Source organism: Triticum dicoccoides, chromosome 7A, assembly GCF_002162155.2.
Source record: "Triticum dicoccoides isolate Atlit2015 ecotype Zavitan chromosome 7A, WEW_v2.0, whole genome shotgun sequence".
Classification (NCBI taxonomy): domain Eukaryota; kingdom Viridiplantae; phylum Streptophyta; class Magnoliopsida; order Poales; family Poaceae; genus Triticum; species Triticum dicoccoides.
In genome coordinates, this window is record NC_041392.1 from 669,578,608 (window position 1) to 669,596,888 (window position 18,281).

Here is an 18,281-nt window from a genome sequence, read left to right on the forward strand (position 1 = left end):
AGGGACTGCTAGGGTTAGGTCGGGAGGAGCCGGGCCATATAGGCCAGGGAGGGGTGTGGGGAGTGGGCCGACCTGAGGTTGGCCGTGGCCCATTAGGGGGGGTTCTTTTCTTTCAAAATAAACTTTTCTATTTTATTTATTTTTAGAGCATTTAGCCATTTTGTAAAAAGATGATTTCTCCACTAATATTACCAAATGATTATTTACAACAACTTGAACATTTTTAGTTGCATGTTTGACAAGTTTGAAATTGGGCTTAAATTTGAATTTGAATTTGACTTATGCCTCGGAACATATGAGGATTAGTAACAGTCAGAGTGATGACCTGGCATCGTTAGCATGAGATTATTGTAGCTTAATTATCCGGGCGTCACAATGACGAGACGCCGTCGGTTTATCCTTAGTGGGAACAATGCAATACGTGTCTTGTCCCTTTCTATCACTGGGATATAGAACACCGTAAGATTAGAACCCACTACAAAGCACCACCTCCTCTAAAGAAAAACCCATCGAACTTGGCCAAAGAAGATAGATAGATTGGAGAGCATGCAAAGCTATTCAATTATACAACAAGAAAACCTCAAAATACTCAATTGAATTCAATGGACAATCTGATCATAAAGTGACAATTCATCATATCCCAACAAACACATTCACGAATTACATCAGATTGATGTGATCATGTGAGGCAGCCCCCGGGAACGTGGTATTGAAGATCCGAGAGAGAGAGAGAGAGAGAGAGAGAGAGAGAGAGAGAGAGAGAGAGAGAGACCTAGCTACTGCTATTGACCCTAAGGTCCTAAGGGAACTACTCACACATGGTCATGGAGGTAACAAGGTTGATGAAGAAGCCTCCGGCAATGGATTCCCCCTCTTAGAAAGTACTGAAACATGCCTCCTGATTGGATCTCCTTGGAAAAGAAGCTTGCGACGATAGAAAAATTCGGATAAAATGGTTCCAAGGGTTTCGGTATTTATAGGAATTATAGGCAATGGAATGGACATATGGCGGTAACTGTGGGGCCATGTGCTTTGGGCGCGCCACCATGCCACGTGGAGGCCTTCTTAGCCCCCTTGCTTCCCTCCAGTGCTTTATGGAACCTTCATTGCCTAAAAAAATTGTATTAAATCTTCAGGTTTATTTTACCTCCGTAGATATTGATTTTCTAAAAAGTCAAAACATGCAGAAAACACAACTGACACTATGCACTAACTTAATAGATTAGTACCAAAAATATTATAAAATGTTATAAAAGTATACAAAAGTGATATTATAATAACATGAAACAATCAAAGTATAAGCATCCCCAAGCTTAGTCCCTATCCGTCCTCGAGTAGGTAGATGATAAAACAATGTAATCTTGATCAACTGATGTAATGTGTTTATGAACTCGGGATAAAAGTGATTCAAGGCAATAATCTTTAATGGATGGCAAGCAAGTAGCATCAAAATGTGTAAACAAAATTACTCTTGCTTTTCATGGTTCAATGTGTCCATGTAATACCAATACTCATATTATCATGTTCATAGTTCCAATCACTCAAGGTTTTATCATATTCGAACATTTTATCATAACACAACCCAAAGCTTCAGTCAAATAATCAAACCCAGATATTAGTATGAGGAGTATGGATTGTCATGCAAAGGATGCACTAGAGATATAAGTGTATGGAAGCTCTCCATATGAACTAAGTGGGTCTGCATCCAACTTGCTCGCTCACATCCCCGAGCATTTGAGGAAGTTCATCATCGGGATATGCAAGTCATGTTCTATAATGTATAAGATCCCACTAGTATGAAAATGAAACATTTGAAAACTCCCTTTACCTTTTTTTGCCAGAGATGATAATACTGATGATGCTTTTCAATACTATTCAGTGTTACTTTATATGCCATCATAGAGATGATACAGCACCTTTATTTGCATTTGGATGTAACACTAATAGCCGAGGCTGACTTTTCAACCGCCTTCACATTCTATCTAATAAATAAAGAAAGGAAGTTTTTGTTTTTGTCACTCTAATTTTTGTTATTTTTTTCTTATGTCACTCTATATTTTAACATTTCACTTTTGCCACACTTAGTTTTCGACAATTATTACACTTGCCACTCCATGGCATATTTTTTTTTCAGAATAGCAATTATGGTACATTGTCAAAAGCAGAGTGGCAAAAGCGAAGTAAAACTATTTTGCTTTTGCCATAGAATGACAATTATGATAATTGTAAAAGCTAAGAGGGGCAAAACTGACAATATCTAGAGTGGTATAAGGAAAACAGTTTATCTAATTCACATCTAGATGTTTTTTAAGGATTTCACATTTAAACTTCCACAAATATATAATGCAGCAACAAGAAACAAAAAAGACTAGGATAAAAAAAAGACCACAAACAGAGAACTGGGGAATGGGAGTTGAGGGGTAAGAAGATTAAAAATCCATTGTTTGATTAGAGGGAATGGGAGTTTAAGTGGGAAGTGGACTGGGAGTTGAGGAAGTCAATTCCCACCGATTTCTTCTCAGGTGGTATCCTGTTAATTCGTGAGCAGAGTTCTATCCCATGTCAATTCTCATCATATGCCAAACAAGGGAATGGGAGTAAAAATCTATTTCCCATACCTAATCCTTTCATAAACACCCTTGTGCAAACTCTCATTCCCTTGCCCAAGTGTTTACCAGCTGGAAAATTGGCAAAAAATAGAGTGGGGCAAAAAAATAATAATTTCCCTGATAACAACACGTAGGATCGGCCGGCCAGCCACGGCGAGGAAGAGGAAGAAGCAGCCACTTGCCCGCTCCTGCACTGCACAGCTCGCCGTCGTACTGCTGTCCTGTTGGTCGCGGCAGCGGAAGAGGCACATACAGGCAAGGCCCAATCCCGGCCGCTGCTTCGGTCGCCGTCGTGGGAGTGGGAGGGAGGGAGGGAGGGAGGGGATGGAGGCTGCGGTGGCGAGCGCTCTGACCAAGGAGGTGGTGCTGAAGCTCGTGGCGCTGCTGAGCGAGAAGCACAAGCTGTCGAGGGGCCTCAAGGACGACATCCGCTTCATCCGGACCGAGCTCGACATGATCTCCAGCGCCAGGGACAGCCACATGGCGGCAGGGCGGGATCCGGCGAGCAGCTCCTCGCGCATATCCATGGAGGAGATGCGTGATCTGGCGCACGACATCGAGGATTGCATAGACCGGTTCCTGCCCTGCCCCTGCGTGGCCTGCCAGGGTCAGGGCGATGCCGCGTCCGTCCTCCGCCGCGTCAAGAAGGCGGCCACCAGCGCCAGATCCCGGTTCGCGGCCGAGATCCACAAGCTCCGGAGCAGGCTCAAGGACGCCCACGACCGAAGGGTCAACTACCAAGCAGTCAACGGATCCTCCGCCGGAGCTTCTCCGGCGGCCGCGGACACGGGGGCGGAGACCGACCCCGTGGGCATCGACGAGCCAAAGCAGGAGCTTGTCGACATCTTGTTGCAGCAGACCGGGCCGGGGAAGCCCGGTGTGATATCCATAGTCGGGTTCGGCGGCTCCGGGAAGACCACGCTCGCAAGGGCAGTGTATGAGTGCCCCGGAGTCGTCCGGAGATTCCCCTGCCGCGCCTGGGCTGTGGCCTCGGAGCACAGGGATGCCGAGGGGCTCCTGACCACGATACTCCGGCAACTCCGCACCACCGATGCGCCGCTGCCCCAAATTTCCATGGATGGTTTTCTGCGGACTACAGAGTGAGGATCTCCTGCACTGAACTCCACCCTGTCTGCATACAAAAATCACTATTTTCTTTTGCACACGCCGCAAATTCACCACTCTCTGTTAAAAGTTAGTACAGCTTATTAATATGAACATGGACAGTTTGTGTGGGTACCTGCCATCCTCATTTTTTATTTTTATTTTGAGTAGGACCTGCCATCCTCATTAAAAAGAAAGAGATGTATTACTGAATTGTTGTGAAAACAGAAGTAGTAACTGTACTTAGCCATCTGTTGTTTTTTGAAATGTACTTAGCTGTATTGCAAGTTTAGTTGGTCATTCAAACCGATTTCCCACATCAATACATCTTAGGCATTTACTTGTTGTGCATGCTCATTTTAACTAATTGATTACTAGTACAATCCAAGAGCCGGCTATCCTAAACAAAAACAGTGTCATATCCCTCTGTTTCCAAAAGCAAAACTTAAACCCTTGCCATAGATTCGTTCCTGTTATGCACATATGAACAATCGATTCTGTCTACATTTTAGTGCTAATGTAGGTTTGGTCTGCATATAATGAACCGGTGAATTGGCAACCAATTGCTTACCAACTTATTCACTTGTCAATCTGTCTGCCAGGTGCTTAATTGTAATCGATGACATCAACAAGCAGAACTGGGATGTCATCAAATCCATCTTACCCAGGGAAGCAAAAAGCAGAATTATAGTTACCACGACTCTCCAGTCAGTAGCTAATGCTTGCAGCTCAGGTGACGGTTATGTTTACAAGATGAGCATTCTTAACGCGGAGCACTCCAAGGTTTTGCTAATGAAGAAGGTTTTCTTCCAAGGATGTTCACCTGAACTGGAGCGGGGTTCAACAGCAATTGTGGAGAAGTGTGACGGCCTTCCACTTGCTCTTGTGTGTATGGCCAAGTTTTTGCTAGGCGAGAATGAGCTCACGGGAAGCCACTGTGCGCGAGTTTGCCACAACCTCGGGCATCATATGGAGAAGGAGGCAGACTTCACAAAACTGCAACAGGTTCTTGTAAATAACTACAGCAGCCTGTCTGGTTATCCTCTGAGAACCTCCTTGCTATACACGAGTGTGTTCCCAAATGGTCGCCCAATCAGGAGGAATACTTTAATCAGGCGATGGCTAGCTGAAGGGTATGTCCAGTGTCAATATAAACGCAGTGATCTGGAGGTAGCAGATGAAAACTTCCGGGAACTTATTGACCGGAATATCATCCGGCCGATCGATGCTAGCCACAATGCAAAAGTGAAGACGTGCAGAACTCATGGAATCATGCACGAGTTCATGCTGCACAAGTCAATGTCTGATAACTTCATCACATCTCTTCATGATCAAAACCGAAGTAATTTCCGTCACCTGTTCATCCAAAACCATGCAAGTGGCAGCACCTTGAGCTCGAACCAGCGTACAAGTCCAGCAAGCGATGATGCAGCTGGCAGTGAGAAATTCCGCGCCCGGTCTCTGACCATCTCTGGGGATGCGGGAGAAGCTGCTTCTGAGTTTTGCAGGTGCGAGCTGCTGCGAGTGTTGGATCTGGGAGAATGCAATGATTTGGAGGACAGTCATCTCAAGGACATACATAAGCTGTGGCATCTAAAATATCTGAGCCTTGGGGGCACTATCAGCAACCTTCCGAAGAAAATTGACAAGCTACACTGTTTAGAGACCCTGGATCTGAGGAAGACAAAGATAGAGGTATTGCCAGTGGAAGTCATTGGGTTGCCTCACCTAGCTTACCTGTTTGGAAAGTTTAAGTTTGGGAAAAAGGACTTGAGAAAGAGCGAAATAGCGGAGTTCTCGCAAAGAAAAAGTAAGTTGAAGTCTCTTGCAGGATTTTATGCAGATGGAAACCCTGGGTTTCTACAACTGATGGCTCATATGAAAGAACTGAAAAAGGTTAAGATATGGTGTGAATCCACTGGCGCAGACAACAAAGGCTTGCCTGACATTTCAAAGGCAGTTCAGAAGTTTGCTCAGGATGGCATGGACACAACCGGCGTTCGTTCTCTGTCACTCAATCTTGGGAATACCATGGGTGACTTCCTGGGTTCTATTCAAGAATATTGTTATCTTAGCTCGCTGAAACTGCACGGCCAGCTTAGTGTATTGCCTCAGTTTGTTACATCCTTATGTGGCCTCACAGAGTTGTGCCTTTCATCGACCAATCTGATGGGGCATGATCTATCGAACCTGCGCAAGCTGCGCTACTTGCTTTACCTCAAGCTGGTTGAGGCTGACCTTGGGAGCTTCACCATAGACAATGGGGACTTCCCAAGCCTGCGACGCCTATGCCTTGTGGTGAAAATGCCCATCCTCCCTGCAGTCAAAGAGGGAGCACTGCCGTACCTTGTCTCACTCCAGCTGCTCTGTAAAGACCTCTTTGATCTTTCAGGCATGAGGATCGAGTTCCATGATTGTCTTGAGGAAGTTGCCCTCGATTCTATGGTCAGTGCCAGAACAGCAGAAATGTGGGAAGCCGCAGCGAAGAAGCATCCAAAGAGACCAAAAGTTGTGTTTCTCAAAAGGATTGATCCGAGCGAACCCGAATCTGCTGTGAAATACGTCACGGCGGATGGGCCGACACGTGAGAAATGCATAGTCGATTCGCCTCAGTCAGGTTCTGTGAGCAAACACGGTCCGTATCTGAAGAAGACGGTTGTTTCAGAACCCCCTCGAGCTGCATCCGAGCTGTCCAGTGCTGCGAACGGTGCGATGCCTCCTTCTGCAAGGTGACGACCATTCCGTTTTTGTTTTGTCTGCAGATTGTATTGTTGTATTTGGGGACTCCATTGGTGAAATAGGTGATTTGATGATTGCGCAGCATATGTTGAAGAATGAAGACGACGCCATTGTTGCGATGCTCCCAAAGGTGCAGGAGGACCTGTTGGCGTCGTTGTGCGCTGCAGCAGGACCTGCGGGCAACAACTTGAGCATGGAGTACCATGCATGGGGATGCAGCGTTTCTTGTGTTTTCTCGGGCAGAAGTGTTGCTGGGGTTCACCATGCAATGCAGGCCGCCAGACCATGGTAGTTTCAAAAACCAGACTCGACCGGCGGTCCAACCGGAAGAATCGTGAACCGATGCCTTGGTCTTTTATAGAAACCAAAGAAATAAAATGGTGCGTAAACTTGGGATCGAACCCTTGACCTTGCATGGATTTTGTTCCCCTTGCATCTGTGATCTGGACCATGTTCTGCACGTGTATTGTTGTCCACATAATAGCAGGTTGCATTTCCGTGGTTTGGGATTTTGGTCTGGGTTGAAGCGGTTCGGTTGCCAATGCATTCCCGTATTTTGGGATTTTGGTCTGGGTTGAAGCGGTTCACGCGGTTGCCAACATTCGGTGATGTGGTATTGTGGTTACGTTACACCCAAATGTGGTGAGCTTATTCGCTATCACCCTTATGACTGCTGCCATTTCATGTCATGTACGATCACATGTTAACACTTAACAGCAATATTGCAGTGACGACTAATTGGACGAAGATCCACCCACTTAACCCGATATAATCTCTGCTAGTGCTTACTTTACGATTGCTCTTCTCGTTGATCTTTAACCTGGAGTAATCATCTTTTGTCTCCTCCTTAGTCTTAAACCTTCTACTCCCTCTGTTCCTAAATATTTGTCTTTCTAGAGATTTCAACAAGTGACTACGTACGGAGCAAAATGAGTGAATTAACACTCTAAAATGTCTATATACATCCGTATATGATAGTCCATTTGAAATCTCTAAAAAGACAAATATTTAGGAACGGAGGGAGTATACAGCAGCTGTTCTTGTAACCGTTCACTTGTTCATGGCATGTTTGTCATGAATCACAGACTTGAGTGAAAAGCCCATCCTCTTGTATTCTTTTCTTCCTCCTATCTTATACCCCTTCGAACAGAATAATAACATGAGGCTGCGCTCATGACAGCCATGTCTATTATGAGGCTAGAGCTCGTTCTGGAGCTTGGAGGCTGGCGAGGGGTGGCCTGCTCCGCCACCGGTGACCTGGAGTGGCTGTCCCTGCTTTCCTCTATGGTAGATCCGCCACTGCTTCGGTTGCAATTGTACCATCGACTTTTGACTGTCAGTCCCATCTAGCTATTTCGCAAAATCAGTGCGCGTACACACAGCAGTACGCCCAGGAGATCGAAGACTACCAGTGGACCGCAGATCTACAGTACCATACACATGAGTGTACATGTAGCGATATTGATGAATAAAATCATGACGACAACACAGGGAAAACAACCGGCGGATAGCCTTGTTGTGCTCTCACAAAATCAGGATTCACCAAGTTTTTACAATATGCCTGGAGGTGGTCTAGTCCAGATGCCTTTTTGATTCAATTCGATGTTCTCTTTTTTTGCCATTGATCACATCAATATACTACTGTCTTGCGATTTTACGGGCCATTGCGCCGGAGATCCTGAAACTTTGTGCATGGGCAACGTCTCCAGTTGCAGAATGGTTATCTGGTGGGTGATCTGGGACATGGTCACACCAAGGAGACACACTCCACGTCATTGCATGTGCAAGCAGCGGCAGGAGTCGCCGCCTCCTCATTTTCATGACCAGATGCCGAGATAATTGCCCTCCCAGACGCCATCAGTTCTGAGGGATAATATTTGTTGTGTTTGGCTGAAATGCCCAGTCATGCAGGAGACAGCTTGCAAGAAAATGTAGATCTTTATTTTTGCGGGTGGAGAAAATGTAGATCTTTGATTGGTAGCACTAGCAATAATACCCCTAGCTAGAAAATCAACTGAGTGAGTTCCACATCTGTGAAAAGCCACTCTCAGCTAAGTACTCGAACCCATCTTGAGCAAACACACCACCCTGGGCAGGCGCCTCCCTCTTCACGTTGCCTTGCTCAAACCTGGTGAGCTGGCTCAGCGCGTCCTTGATCGCCTTCCCCATGTGCTGCTGCTCCTGATCGGCAGCCATGGGCGCCATCGCCATCACCGGGATGTTCATCGAGGCCGACGACGACGGGTGAGAGGAGGGGCCATTGGAGAAGCAGGGCACTTGCTCATAACCCTCTAGGTTTTGCACCGTCGACATTCCAGGATGGTCAAAGGCAATGTAGTTGTCAATGAGAGGAGGCAGTGAGGTTGCGGCTGCACTGTCAATGTTGTAGTTGCTCCCTGTGGATGGTTTGGCAATGGTTGTCCTGGTCTTGTAAAAAACCCTACACAAGACCCAGTCCTCCTGTTTAACAAGAAAATATTACACATGAAAATCGTTAGACTGGAAGATGAATGAGTGCATTTGGTATATATATCATATGCATGCATCTGAAGTGATCATGAGATCAAGATTTTGGCAGCAGAATATTTTTGCAAAGGTTGAGTATGAGTTAAAACGATTTATAATTTGTTTTGTAGGAAAATACTGAAATTACTTAGCCATTTTTATCTTGTTCTGGCGAAAACTGTATGTTAGTGACATGGATGCGTTGACAGAAATGATTAAAAATTGGTGTGAGTCGATAATTTGCACATACATCTATATAGTATATATATATATTGGGGTGTACATCTAAAAGAGACCAGATCATCCTCATATCTATGTAAGTAGCTGGCATGAGAGTGACCCACATATGAAGAAAGGATCAAGTACAGAACATCAACAGGCAGAACCCGGCCCAACTAATTAGCAACAATCATTAACACAATGAACATATGTTCTGGCTGCCACACGAATTTTCTAAGCAAATTCAGCTAACTATCTGTTCTGGTGTCTTAACACAAACCACACCAGCTTTTAGACATCTTGCAGTATTATTTTCATGACACTTAATTATCGCAAATTAAGGGAGTTAATTAAAAAATATGTCAACTTGGTGACCTACCTGTATTTTTGGCGCTTCAATTCTACTCTCTAGCTAGCTAGCTAGCTAGATCTTGAATTGAGAGGCCATATGCATGTATAGTGAGCTGGCTGGTCGTACTACATTATCCATTGCACATGTATTATAGGATGAGTTGGCATTCTGGCCAGTCGCCTCCACATGCGAATGTCACGTGAACCAAAGGTTTTTGTTTCTTTAGTCCATACTTCTCATAAAATGTACCAATGTGAAATCAAATCTGTCAAGTTTCATTCTCAATGCCTTCCTTTAAAAAAAGTGCCACGAACATATAGTTTTCTTGCTTGTGTGTACATAATTTTCTGGTGGAATTCCTTGCACTACTCTCTATCCATATGATGCATTATACTATAAGCATCAAATAAGGAACAGATGGGGAAAAGAGTGGAGTATCAAAGTAGTAAGATTAAATTTGCTCGAGATGTATAATTATAATGATGCTTACCTTGAGCGGCAACTTCATCAGATCGCCTTGCCCTTCCTTGCGAAATTCGTGCATGACCCATTCAGTCTTCTTCCCTTTAGGGGCTCTACCTTCATAAAACACCAGGGTTTTTCTCATGCCAACTAGCAACCCTTTCCGGCTTATCGCATGGTCTTTCCCTGTGGCCTTCCAGTAGCCTGATTCAGTTGCTCTATTTGTTCGCTGGCCTGTAGCGTACTTCCTGTCCCTTAAGCTGTAGAAGTACCACTCCTTGCCGCCAATGCATGCGATTTCTGAATACAATCAGGGAGCAAATTAACAAACAATTTTGTAGAAATTAGATGAACTATGAACGAAGTAATAATCTTTTTGGAACCTGCTCAAGATGTGCATCCACTAATCTAATGATGTCTGACTACACTTTTCCATTTTTAAGAGAAAGTCCTACTAACGTTAGAGCCACATTTAAGTAAGGCAGAGAAAAATAACCATTAATAGGTAATTGCATAACAGGGAGAATAATAGATATTTTTGGAACCAGAAGAAAGGAGATCTATTGATTGCGGGAGGCATCTTTCCTATTCTTGTGAGATATATCAATTATACATATCCTATCCTTGCTATATATATGTTCTTTCCATATGGCTTTGTGCATGGTGTGTTTTCTACTAGTAGGCAAAGTGGAAGGCCTCCTTTTTGTGTTAAGTTTGTCCCTATCCGTGAGCTGTGAATTCCCTTTTAGGATCAGGCAAATTGGGGGAATATTAGATGGCATGGGATGAACAGGGACAGATGCGGAGAAGGCCAGCAAGGGGCCAAACAAACTCATGGCTGTGAGAATATCCTTCTGTTATGGGGACGGGAAGGCGACAAAAGATGGAGGCAGACAAGGTGTGTGAATTTTGTTCTCATTGTAGAATAATTCACAGAAACTATATGTATTCATCCCTTGATCAAGTCTCGCATGTATGGAATAAGAGGAAAAAATTACTGTGCAAGAATTTGATCTCTCTTCCTCTCTCTACAGTCTACAGTAGTAGTAGTTACTTTGGAGGTCATCTCACTCTGAATATTATCTTGCCTTTGGATCAAGTTTTTTCGAATGGTAATTAAACAAACGGTAATTAGGACCATATAAAGAGGGAGAAAAGCATGGGCACATCAAAAGGATAGGCCAAAAAAGTGAGTAAAGAAAAGAAGAGGAAAGGTGGAAAGGTGGTTTCTAGCGGTATGGGAAGCATGCATGCATAGTTGCAAGTTGCAACTTGATGAGATCGAGATTGTCGTGGTCACTTCAGTTATACAACTCCAGCCACTAGCAGCATGCACACAGCCACCTTAGTTTTGGATGCAACTGAAGGAAACTACACATGCATGAGCGGAAGGGAACAAAGAGAATTGTTCATGGAATTAATGAAGATAGCTAATTGAGCTGCACATAAATACATAGTTGGTCCCAAGATCTTAATTCAAGTTGAAACCAACAGAGCAATACATTTTGATGCATGATTGAGAACCTTGGGACAATCATGCATGCTTACACACACGGACAAATAATTTATTTCTGGGATTTCTTTATTAAAAATGAACAAGGAATTTAATTAGTACAGTGGAGGAAAGAAGACTTGTCTGTTTAGAAACGACCAAATCGTTGTTAGTTCCGTCAAAAGATATACACCGCAGAGATATCATACATGGGATGCGATATATTTTTAAGGGGATTTGGGACGTCATCGACTTCAAATTGAAAGGATAATTACGAATCAGCAGCAGCCAAACGGGAGAAGAAATTAAATCAACAGATAAATCATCCCCGGGACCGAAGTACTCATGCATATGTATGTATGATCCGGAAGACGACGAAGCTAGAACTGATCACACAAGCATATAGACACGCACGCATGCTGGTGTAATTAAGCTACTTGGATATGTATAGGAGTATCTGGATTAGGTCTTACCGGGGAGGTCCCAGGGCTCGATCTTGTTGAGGTCGACGTCGACCATGGCGGGGCAGCCGTAGATGCTCGCCACCGCGGCCGCCGCCCCTCCGGCGCCACCGCCGCCGAGCTTCCTGGACAGGTAGTCGAGCACGAGCTCGTCGTCCCGCGGGTGGAACCTGAAGCCCGGCGGCAGCCTCGCCTCCACCATGCTCAGCGAACTCATCGCCGCCACCACGCACGCAGCTCGCCTTGGATCCCCTCGGATCCCCTCGGATCAAGCGATCAACGAGAGGTACAGAGGACCGACGGCTGCTTCTGCTGCCGATCTCGGCAGTGGGACCAACACAACACAAGAAGCAGCAGCTGGCTCCTGATCGGTATGATTGTACCGTCTACCGAGAGGGATATCGAGGAGGGGCGCGAGGAAGACGAGGGGTATTAATAGGCGCCCGCGCACGGCATGGTCAGGTCAACTGGTTTTTGCGCCGATGCTTTCACAGAGATGGAGAGGGGAGGAGGGGCCGGGAAGGCTACGGCTCTACTACTAGTAGCTGAACTGGTACTACGTATAGCTAGGCAGATGGGATGGGAGTACGTACTCGCCCAGCTGGAGAGACTTTTCTTTTCCTCTCGGTTAGCGTGCCGGGCGCCAGGTGGCGAGGTCCGATTCGCTGGGCCGGTCCCGGCCGGTGGGCGCGCGGGCAGGACGGCTGCGGCCGGGCCGGTGGCGGTGTCACGCTCGCCGGACGTCGCCGGCGGTGACGTGGGCGGGCAGATGCAGTCATGCAGACGAGATGAGGGATGCGGGGCATTTAATTCGAAGCGCGGGCTGGCCTAATCATCATCTAGCGGGCACATATCTTCCGGCTTTGCGGCGTCGCCTAATTCCGGTTTGCGGCTCGGGTGATCGGGAGATAGATCTCCGGGCATGGCGAGTTGGTATGCTGGTATGGGCTGTCGTGCACCCATGGATGGAACTGGAAGGGTGCGTATGTGCGTGCGTGCGTGTTCACATGTGCACACAGAAAGACAGACAGAGAGGGAGGGAGAGGAAGATGTAGGGGTTTGGTTTATGGCATCTCTGATGGTCTGTGTAGTTCGTACAGAATTATTCTTGTCAAGAACTAACAACCTATCGAAATGGATATTCAATTCAGTGCCCAAGCTCATTTGCATTCAGTAAACAGTGAAAAAAGCATAGTAGACAAATTTTTAAAAAAGACTGAATTTGTTTTTATGCAAGATGTTTCGGTGCGCCAGGTGTGTACAAATTTTTGTGCCTAAATGACATTCAAGGAGCTCGTGAAAAAGAAGACAAAATGAGCTACGAACGGTGTTGTTTTCAAAAAGTTTTTCATAGGCCCTGAATTTGTCTTTTTTGTTGAGAGCTACTGAAATGTTCAAACTCCACGAAATTTGGTACGGACTTCACGCACATGCTAGATAGTTGCCACGCGTGACACAACAACGTCTAGCATCTCCCACCACCCGGACTCCACATGCCTCTTATTGGTCCTAGACCAAGCCCTAGATCGATCCACTAAGACGTTGCTCCCCGGCCTACAGAACCGCACTCCACATACCGGCATTGTGCCGCATCCCTAGCATTGCTACATCACTGGTCTAGGCAAGCGCATGCTAAATCCCACCAAGTCCCTGTGTACATCAGCCAAAGCCGGCTTATTGTAGTCGAATATAACCATGGCCACCGCCCCTCAAAAAAAACACTCGGGCACCTCGACCGACCGGAAAACCCCGCCGTCTTCTTCAACGGCAGCGCTTTAGAGGTAGGAGAGGGGCGGAGGCGATCTAGCCCCCCTGAGTTGGTAGACTTCCACCTTATATCATCATTCTAAAAAGATATACACTTGCTCTGATTTTGCATATTAAAGTTTTTGTGTCCAACTCACCTAAAAAAAAGTTCTTGTGCAAGGAGTACGTGTTGGTTTATGTGCAATGGACGAACTAAGTGGGAATGGTATACGAATTATTGGCCTGCTTTTTTGTTGAGAAAATTATTGGCCTGCCTGCAGGCGCAATTTCGATTCCCTCGTTCTGCTGTGCGCCACCCAAACCTACGTACGTACGTGCCCACAGCCATTTTCGCCACATAAAGCTATACTTGGAGTATAGCAATATCTTTTGTCCGGATGAAGCTGGAAGGGAACGTGAGCTGGAGATATAAAGCATGCATGCAAACAAAGTGGAGTGGCGATTACCGAACTGGTAAAGCGGTCAGATACTTCTGCCTAAACAGTTCAGTTTCCAAGCTAGCTAGCTCGATCAAGCCGTTGCATTGCACACCGTGTGCACGCGTTTTTTTAGTTTCAGTTCGACGAAAAGCAACTTTGCAAAAAAGATTCCGCGTTCCACAGCAATCCATCTCGGTCCCGTCTCGCATCTAGTCTCTTCACGAATCATAAAGCAGATGGTCTATGATTGCTTGGCCAAAGAACAAATTAGCTGATGATGCTTACTTGGCCTGACAACAATATATAGTAGTAGTACTAAACTCTGGTGGCGGGTCAAATTAGAGCATCTACAGCCGGACCTTTTAAACCCGTCTCATACGTTCGGACGGGTCGCCCAGTCACTGCCCGGTCACGATTTTTTGACCTAGACGGGTCCCTCAAATGGCCCGCAAATGTCTGAGCTGACCGGCATCCCCATATCCAGCTCAAATATGGGACGCCCGGGCACGTCCGCCACGTCAAACCCGGCCCACGTTGGCCCGCCTGATCCTACATAAAATCTTCCTCATCTGTTCGCCGTACCAAACCCCAGCCACTTCACTCCCCTCCCCTTCACTCTCCTCCGCCACCCAATCTCGTCTCCGACTCCTTCCGGTCGTCTCTGGCATGGCGGGCAGTGGATCCGAGTCCTTCACCTACAGATCCATCGACCCCGAGCTCATCCCATGCGGCCTTGAGGAGGAGATGGTCGTCCGGCTTGTGATCCGCCGAGCCCGGGAGGAGGCCCGTGGACGGCTGCGCTCTGACTCCATTCGTTGGAAATCCATTGCGTCCGCCCAAATGACGCATGGATCCGGCACTAAGCTGGCCGTAGATGCCTCGCCAAAGACCATGGGGTCCGTCTAGCGCCCGAATGCGCTGGCGGACGTGCAACCCCTTCGGGGACGCGCCGATATTTAGGACGCATCATCGTCCCACGAGGCCATGGCACGACGTGTAAGACACCGGGCGCGGGAGGCGACGACATCCCTCGCGGCGGTGGACGTCGGCGAGGCGGAGTCGCATTCTCTCGCGCCCTGTATGGCCCATCAGTCCGGGCGCCGCAACCGCATCGCGATGGACGTCGGCAGCTCGTCTCCGGACTGATCCGTCATCGATTTGACATCTACCGCACCGTTCGGGTTCCAGTCTCCGGCGAGAAAGAGTAGGGTATGGGATACGGCGGGGCCTTGAGTCCCGTGAGCCAACTCGTGTCCCATGCCCTATCCTACCTTGCCGGCGACTGGACCAACACTCTGAGAGAGCGCACCCGGCCGCCGGACACGACCAGGGCAGAGCCGGGCGAGCGGGGAGCGGAACCGGCGAGCTCCGCTTAGATTAGGTTTCACGTTGCATGTAATAATATGAATATGAGATTTTTAATTTGAGGTATCCGAACATGGAATGCGTTTTTTTAAGAGGGCAGATTTGTCAAGTCCGAGCTGTAGATACTCTTAGTTAACTCTCTTCCGTACACATTCGAAAAGAATGTCTTTAACTCTTGTTCTAGCAACCGCACGTACGCGTCGATAGAGGCCGGCCATGAGATTAAAAAGTGACAAAACAAAGGTGATTGTGATTTCAAATCAAACACGTGCTAAACCATACGAAGTGGGGCGGCACAAATGCGAGCAGATAAACCCAACGTGCGGATCAAAAGGCCTACGTCAACGTCGGGCAAATACGTATTTTCTATTCCCGGTGCACGTTCCGGGTGAAATACGTATCTTCCAAACGAAGACTGGTCGGGCGAGCTAGGCTAAGCTACCACCAGGCACGGCCAAACCTAGACAGGCTTCGAAAAGGCAAAGTCGTACGTGTAGTCCCGTCGAATCACATACGGACATACCCATCGAGCCTGACTTATCGCGCGCGCACAGTGCATGTGCGTATTTACATAGGCGTGCAGCTGTGTTTTTTTTAAACATCAATATAGACACAAGCACTCATATACACGTGCATACATTCAATTTTAGTGGGTTAAGAATACCACAGACCCTCTAACCATCTACCCACAGGTTGGTTCGCGACGTGCAACTGTGTTACGAGGATAAAACCACGTGTTTTTATTAGGTGAAAACGCATTTACTATGAGTTTCGTGGACGGGTGGGGCACCTACACACTGTATGCTACTAGCATCTCTGATCAGGCTGGCGGACACGTTCGGCGGCCCCGGGTCCCGACACATGGCCTGCGCACTGCACATGCATGCTTTCTTGACCGTCCCGTCCGGCCGTCCCATCCGACTGTGATCGATCGGACGGCGTACGTGGACCCTCGCCGACGACACATGCGGCCGGCGGCGCACAGTGCGCACGTTGTACGCATCCGTCGCCGGGGCGGCCGGCCGGCCGATCACGATCGCCCCCTGTGTGGAGCTGGAGCGAGCGAGTGATGAGTGACGCGGGCCGCGGCCAAGTTGTCGGCTGGTTTCTTCCGGCGGCAGGCTCGGGACAGGGAGATCGATTATATTCCCAGGTTTTGTAACGCACTGTGCGCGCATCATCGGAGCCAGCAGCACGCACAGTACGTGGGGCGCCCCACGCATGATGCCGCATCAACCTCGTCGCTGGCGCTCCGATGGCCAAGTTTCCGGCGGGTTCTTCCGGCACGAGAGCTGTAGCCGGCCGGATCGATCGGGGAAAGGGACGCGCGTAGTCGACGCGGGCGATATGATTGATGACATGTTAGCCAGCCCGTGGCCTGTGTGGCCGGGCGGCCAGGCAGGCCGGGCTTGGCCGGGGGCGCGGCTCGCGCGTGCATGGACGCAACGGGCTACCATGCCAGAGTTTGTCCGGCGCTGAGCTCACGATCGCGTCGCGCGGGAGGCGGTTTGGATGGAGGGCATCATGGGCACGCACGCACGGGGGTTCTCGGCAGGCCGAGGACGCGCACTCACACGGCATGCATGCGGCCAAACCGACCGGCGACGTGGGCGCCGGCCCGGAACGCGCGCGCGCGGCATCATTGCCCCCCGCGCGCCGGTTCGATGCCTTCCTCTTTCGCCCCAGGGGCGGGTTATCCACCATCCACCATCCACCATCCATCCCCAGGGGCGTGCATGGGACATGGATGGTGGATGGAACGGAACACTGCTGCTAGAGAAGACGAATCTGCTTTCTGCTAGCTCTCTCGTCAGCGGGATGATGATGGAGAAGACCGTGAAATGGAACCGCTCCGTGCCCGGGATTAAGACGCTTGTGAGTGTTTGAAACTGAAAAGTGAAAACAAACGGATAGGGGAAGAGGAAAAGTGGAAACTGGCAACGGCGAAGAACTGGCATGCAGTGCAGCCGCCGTCGCGGCGTCACTGCGACGACCAGGAATTTCAAGATGGCGGTTGTTTGTGCGTTGGGCTGAAAAGTAGTCTTGGCCTTGGGGCTCTTCTTCTTACTTGGCGCCGCCTTTGTGTTTCCTGCTAGCATCTTGCAACGGCTTTGTCACGAGTGGAGCACACAGCCGCCGTAACACCCAGTAGCGGATGCACTTTTGCCCACTTTGACCAAATCAATGCAGGCAACAAAGCTCCTCCCCGTGGAAAAATCAGTTTCTCCAGTTGCTATTCGCTCGGCCTGCTTTTCTCTCCATGTCTTTAGTTTTGCTAAGTCTAGCCCACTGAGACTTCGTATTATGTCTCGGTCGATGTTATATTTCTTTGATCTTGTATGGGGATTCATACAAAAGAATTCAATTTTTTCTTTTTTCTTTTTATATATTTAACACTTGACTGAGACTTTTTTTTTTGACGGGAACACTTGACTGAGACTTGGTTATGTCTCAGTCGGAGATCTAGCCACACCTTTTCTTTTTCTCTCCAAAATTATTGAACTCGTTGAGCCCGGAAACTGCTAACGGAGCTTGTTTAGCCCAACATTTGAAAACTTCAAAAATCAATTTTTAGTTAAAAAAAACTGAAAACAAATACACGCATACCTGTGGATGTATACTACTACCGGTCGTTTTTGCAGTACTTGCTGCAAAGTTTCATGGCGAAATGCATTTTTTGCGAGCTACACAAAAAAATAAAAAATGATGTATTTATCGGTCCTCTTTTTTTTTTTCTGCAACTTTTTTTTGTAGTTTACCATGGGACAAATAAAAGCCTGCCCTCCC

At 47.6% G+C, this 18,281-nt stretch overlaps 2 protein-coding genes across 2 annotated transcripts; one reads left to right on the top strand and one right to left on the bottom strand.

Annotated features, from left to right (window-relative positions):
- The first annotated feature begins 2,933 nt into the window (after positions 1-2,933).
- Positions 2,934-6,956, top strand: LOC119330165 (disease resistance protein RGA4-like). The gene is made up of 3 exons (XM_037603283.1): positions 2,934-3,709; positions 4,316-6,442; positions 6,535-6,956. Exons 1-3 carry the CDS (start codon positions 2,934-2,936, stop codon positions 6,542-6,544), a joined length of 2,913 nt encoding a protein of 970 aa, XP_037459180.1. The 3' UTR covers positions 6,545-6,956.
- A 987-nt stretch (positions 6,957-7,943) lies between these two features.
- On the bottom strand, positions 7,944-12,445 carry LOC119330728 (NAC domain-containing protein 21/22-like). The gene is made up of 3 exons (XM_037603849.1): positions 11,956-12,445; positions 10,019-10,290; positions 7,944-8,912 (listed from the first exon to the last, which is right to left on the bottom strand). Exons 1-3 carry the CDS (start codon positions 12,158-12,160, stop codon positions 8,463-8,465), a joined length of 927 nt encoding a protein of 308 aa, XP_037459746.1. The 5' UTR covers positions 12,161-12,445; the 3' UTR covers positions 7,944-8,462.
- Between the last annotated feature and the right edge of the window lie 5,836 nt (positions 12,446-18,281).

Coding starts and splice junctions, on each gene's coding strand:
- LOC119330165 (XM_037603283.1), top strand. CDS start 2,934: ATGGAGGCTGCGGTGGCGAGCGCTCTGACCAAGGAGGTGGTGCTGAAG. Junction 3,710..4,315: donor GGTTTTCTGCGGACTACAGA/GTGAGGATCTCC, acceptor TCTGTCTGCCAG/GTGCTTAATTGTAATCGATG.
- LOC119330728 (XM_037603849.1), bottom strand. CDS start 12,160: ATGAGTTCGCTGAGCATGGTGGAGGCGAGGCTGCCGCCGGGCTTCAGG. Junction 10,291..11,955: donor CGAGCCCTGGGACCTCCCCG/GTAAGACCTAAT, acceptor GATTGTATTCAG/AAATCGCATGCATTGGCGGC. Junction 8,913..10,018: donor TGATGAAGTTGCCGCTCAAG/GTAAGCATCATT, acceptor CTTGTTAAACAG/GAGGACTGGGTCTTGTGTAG.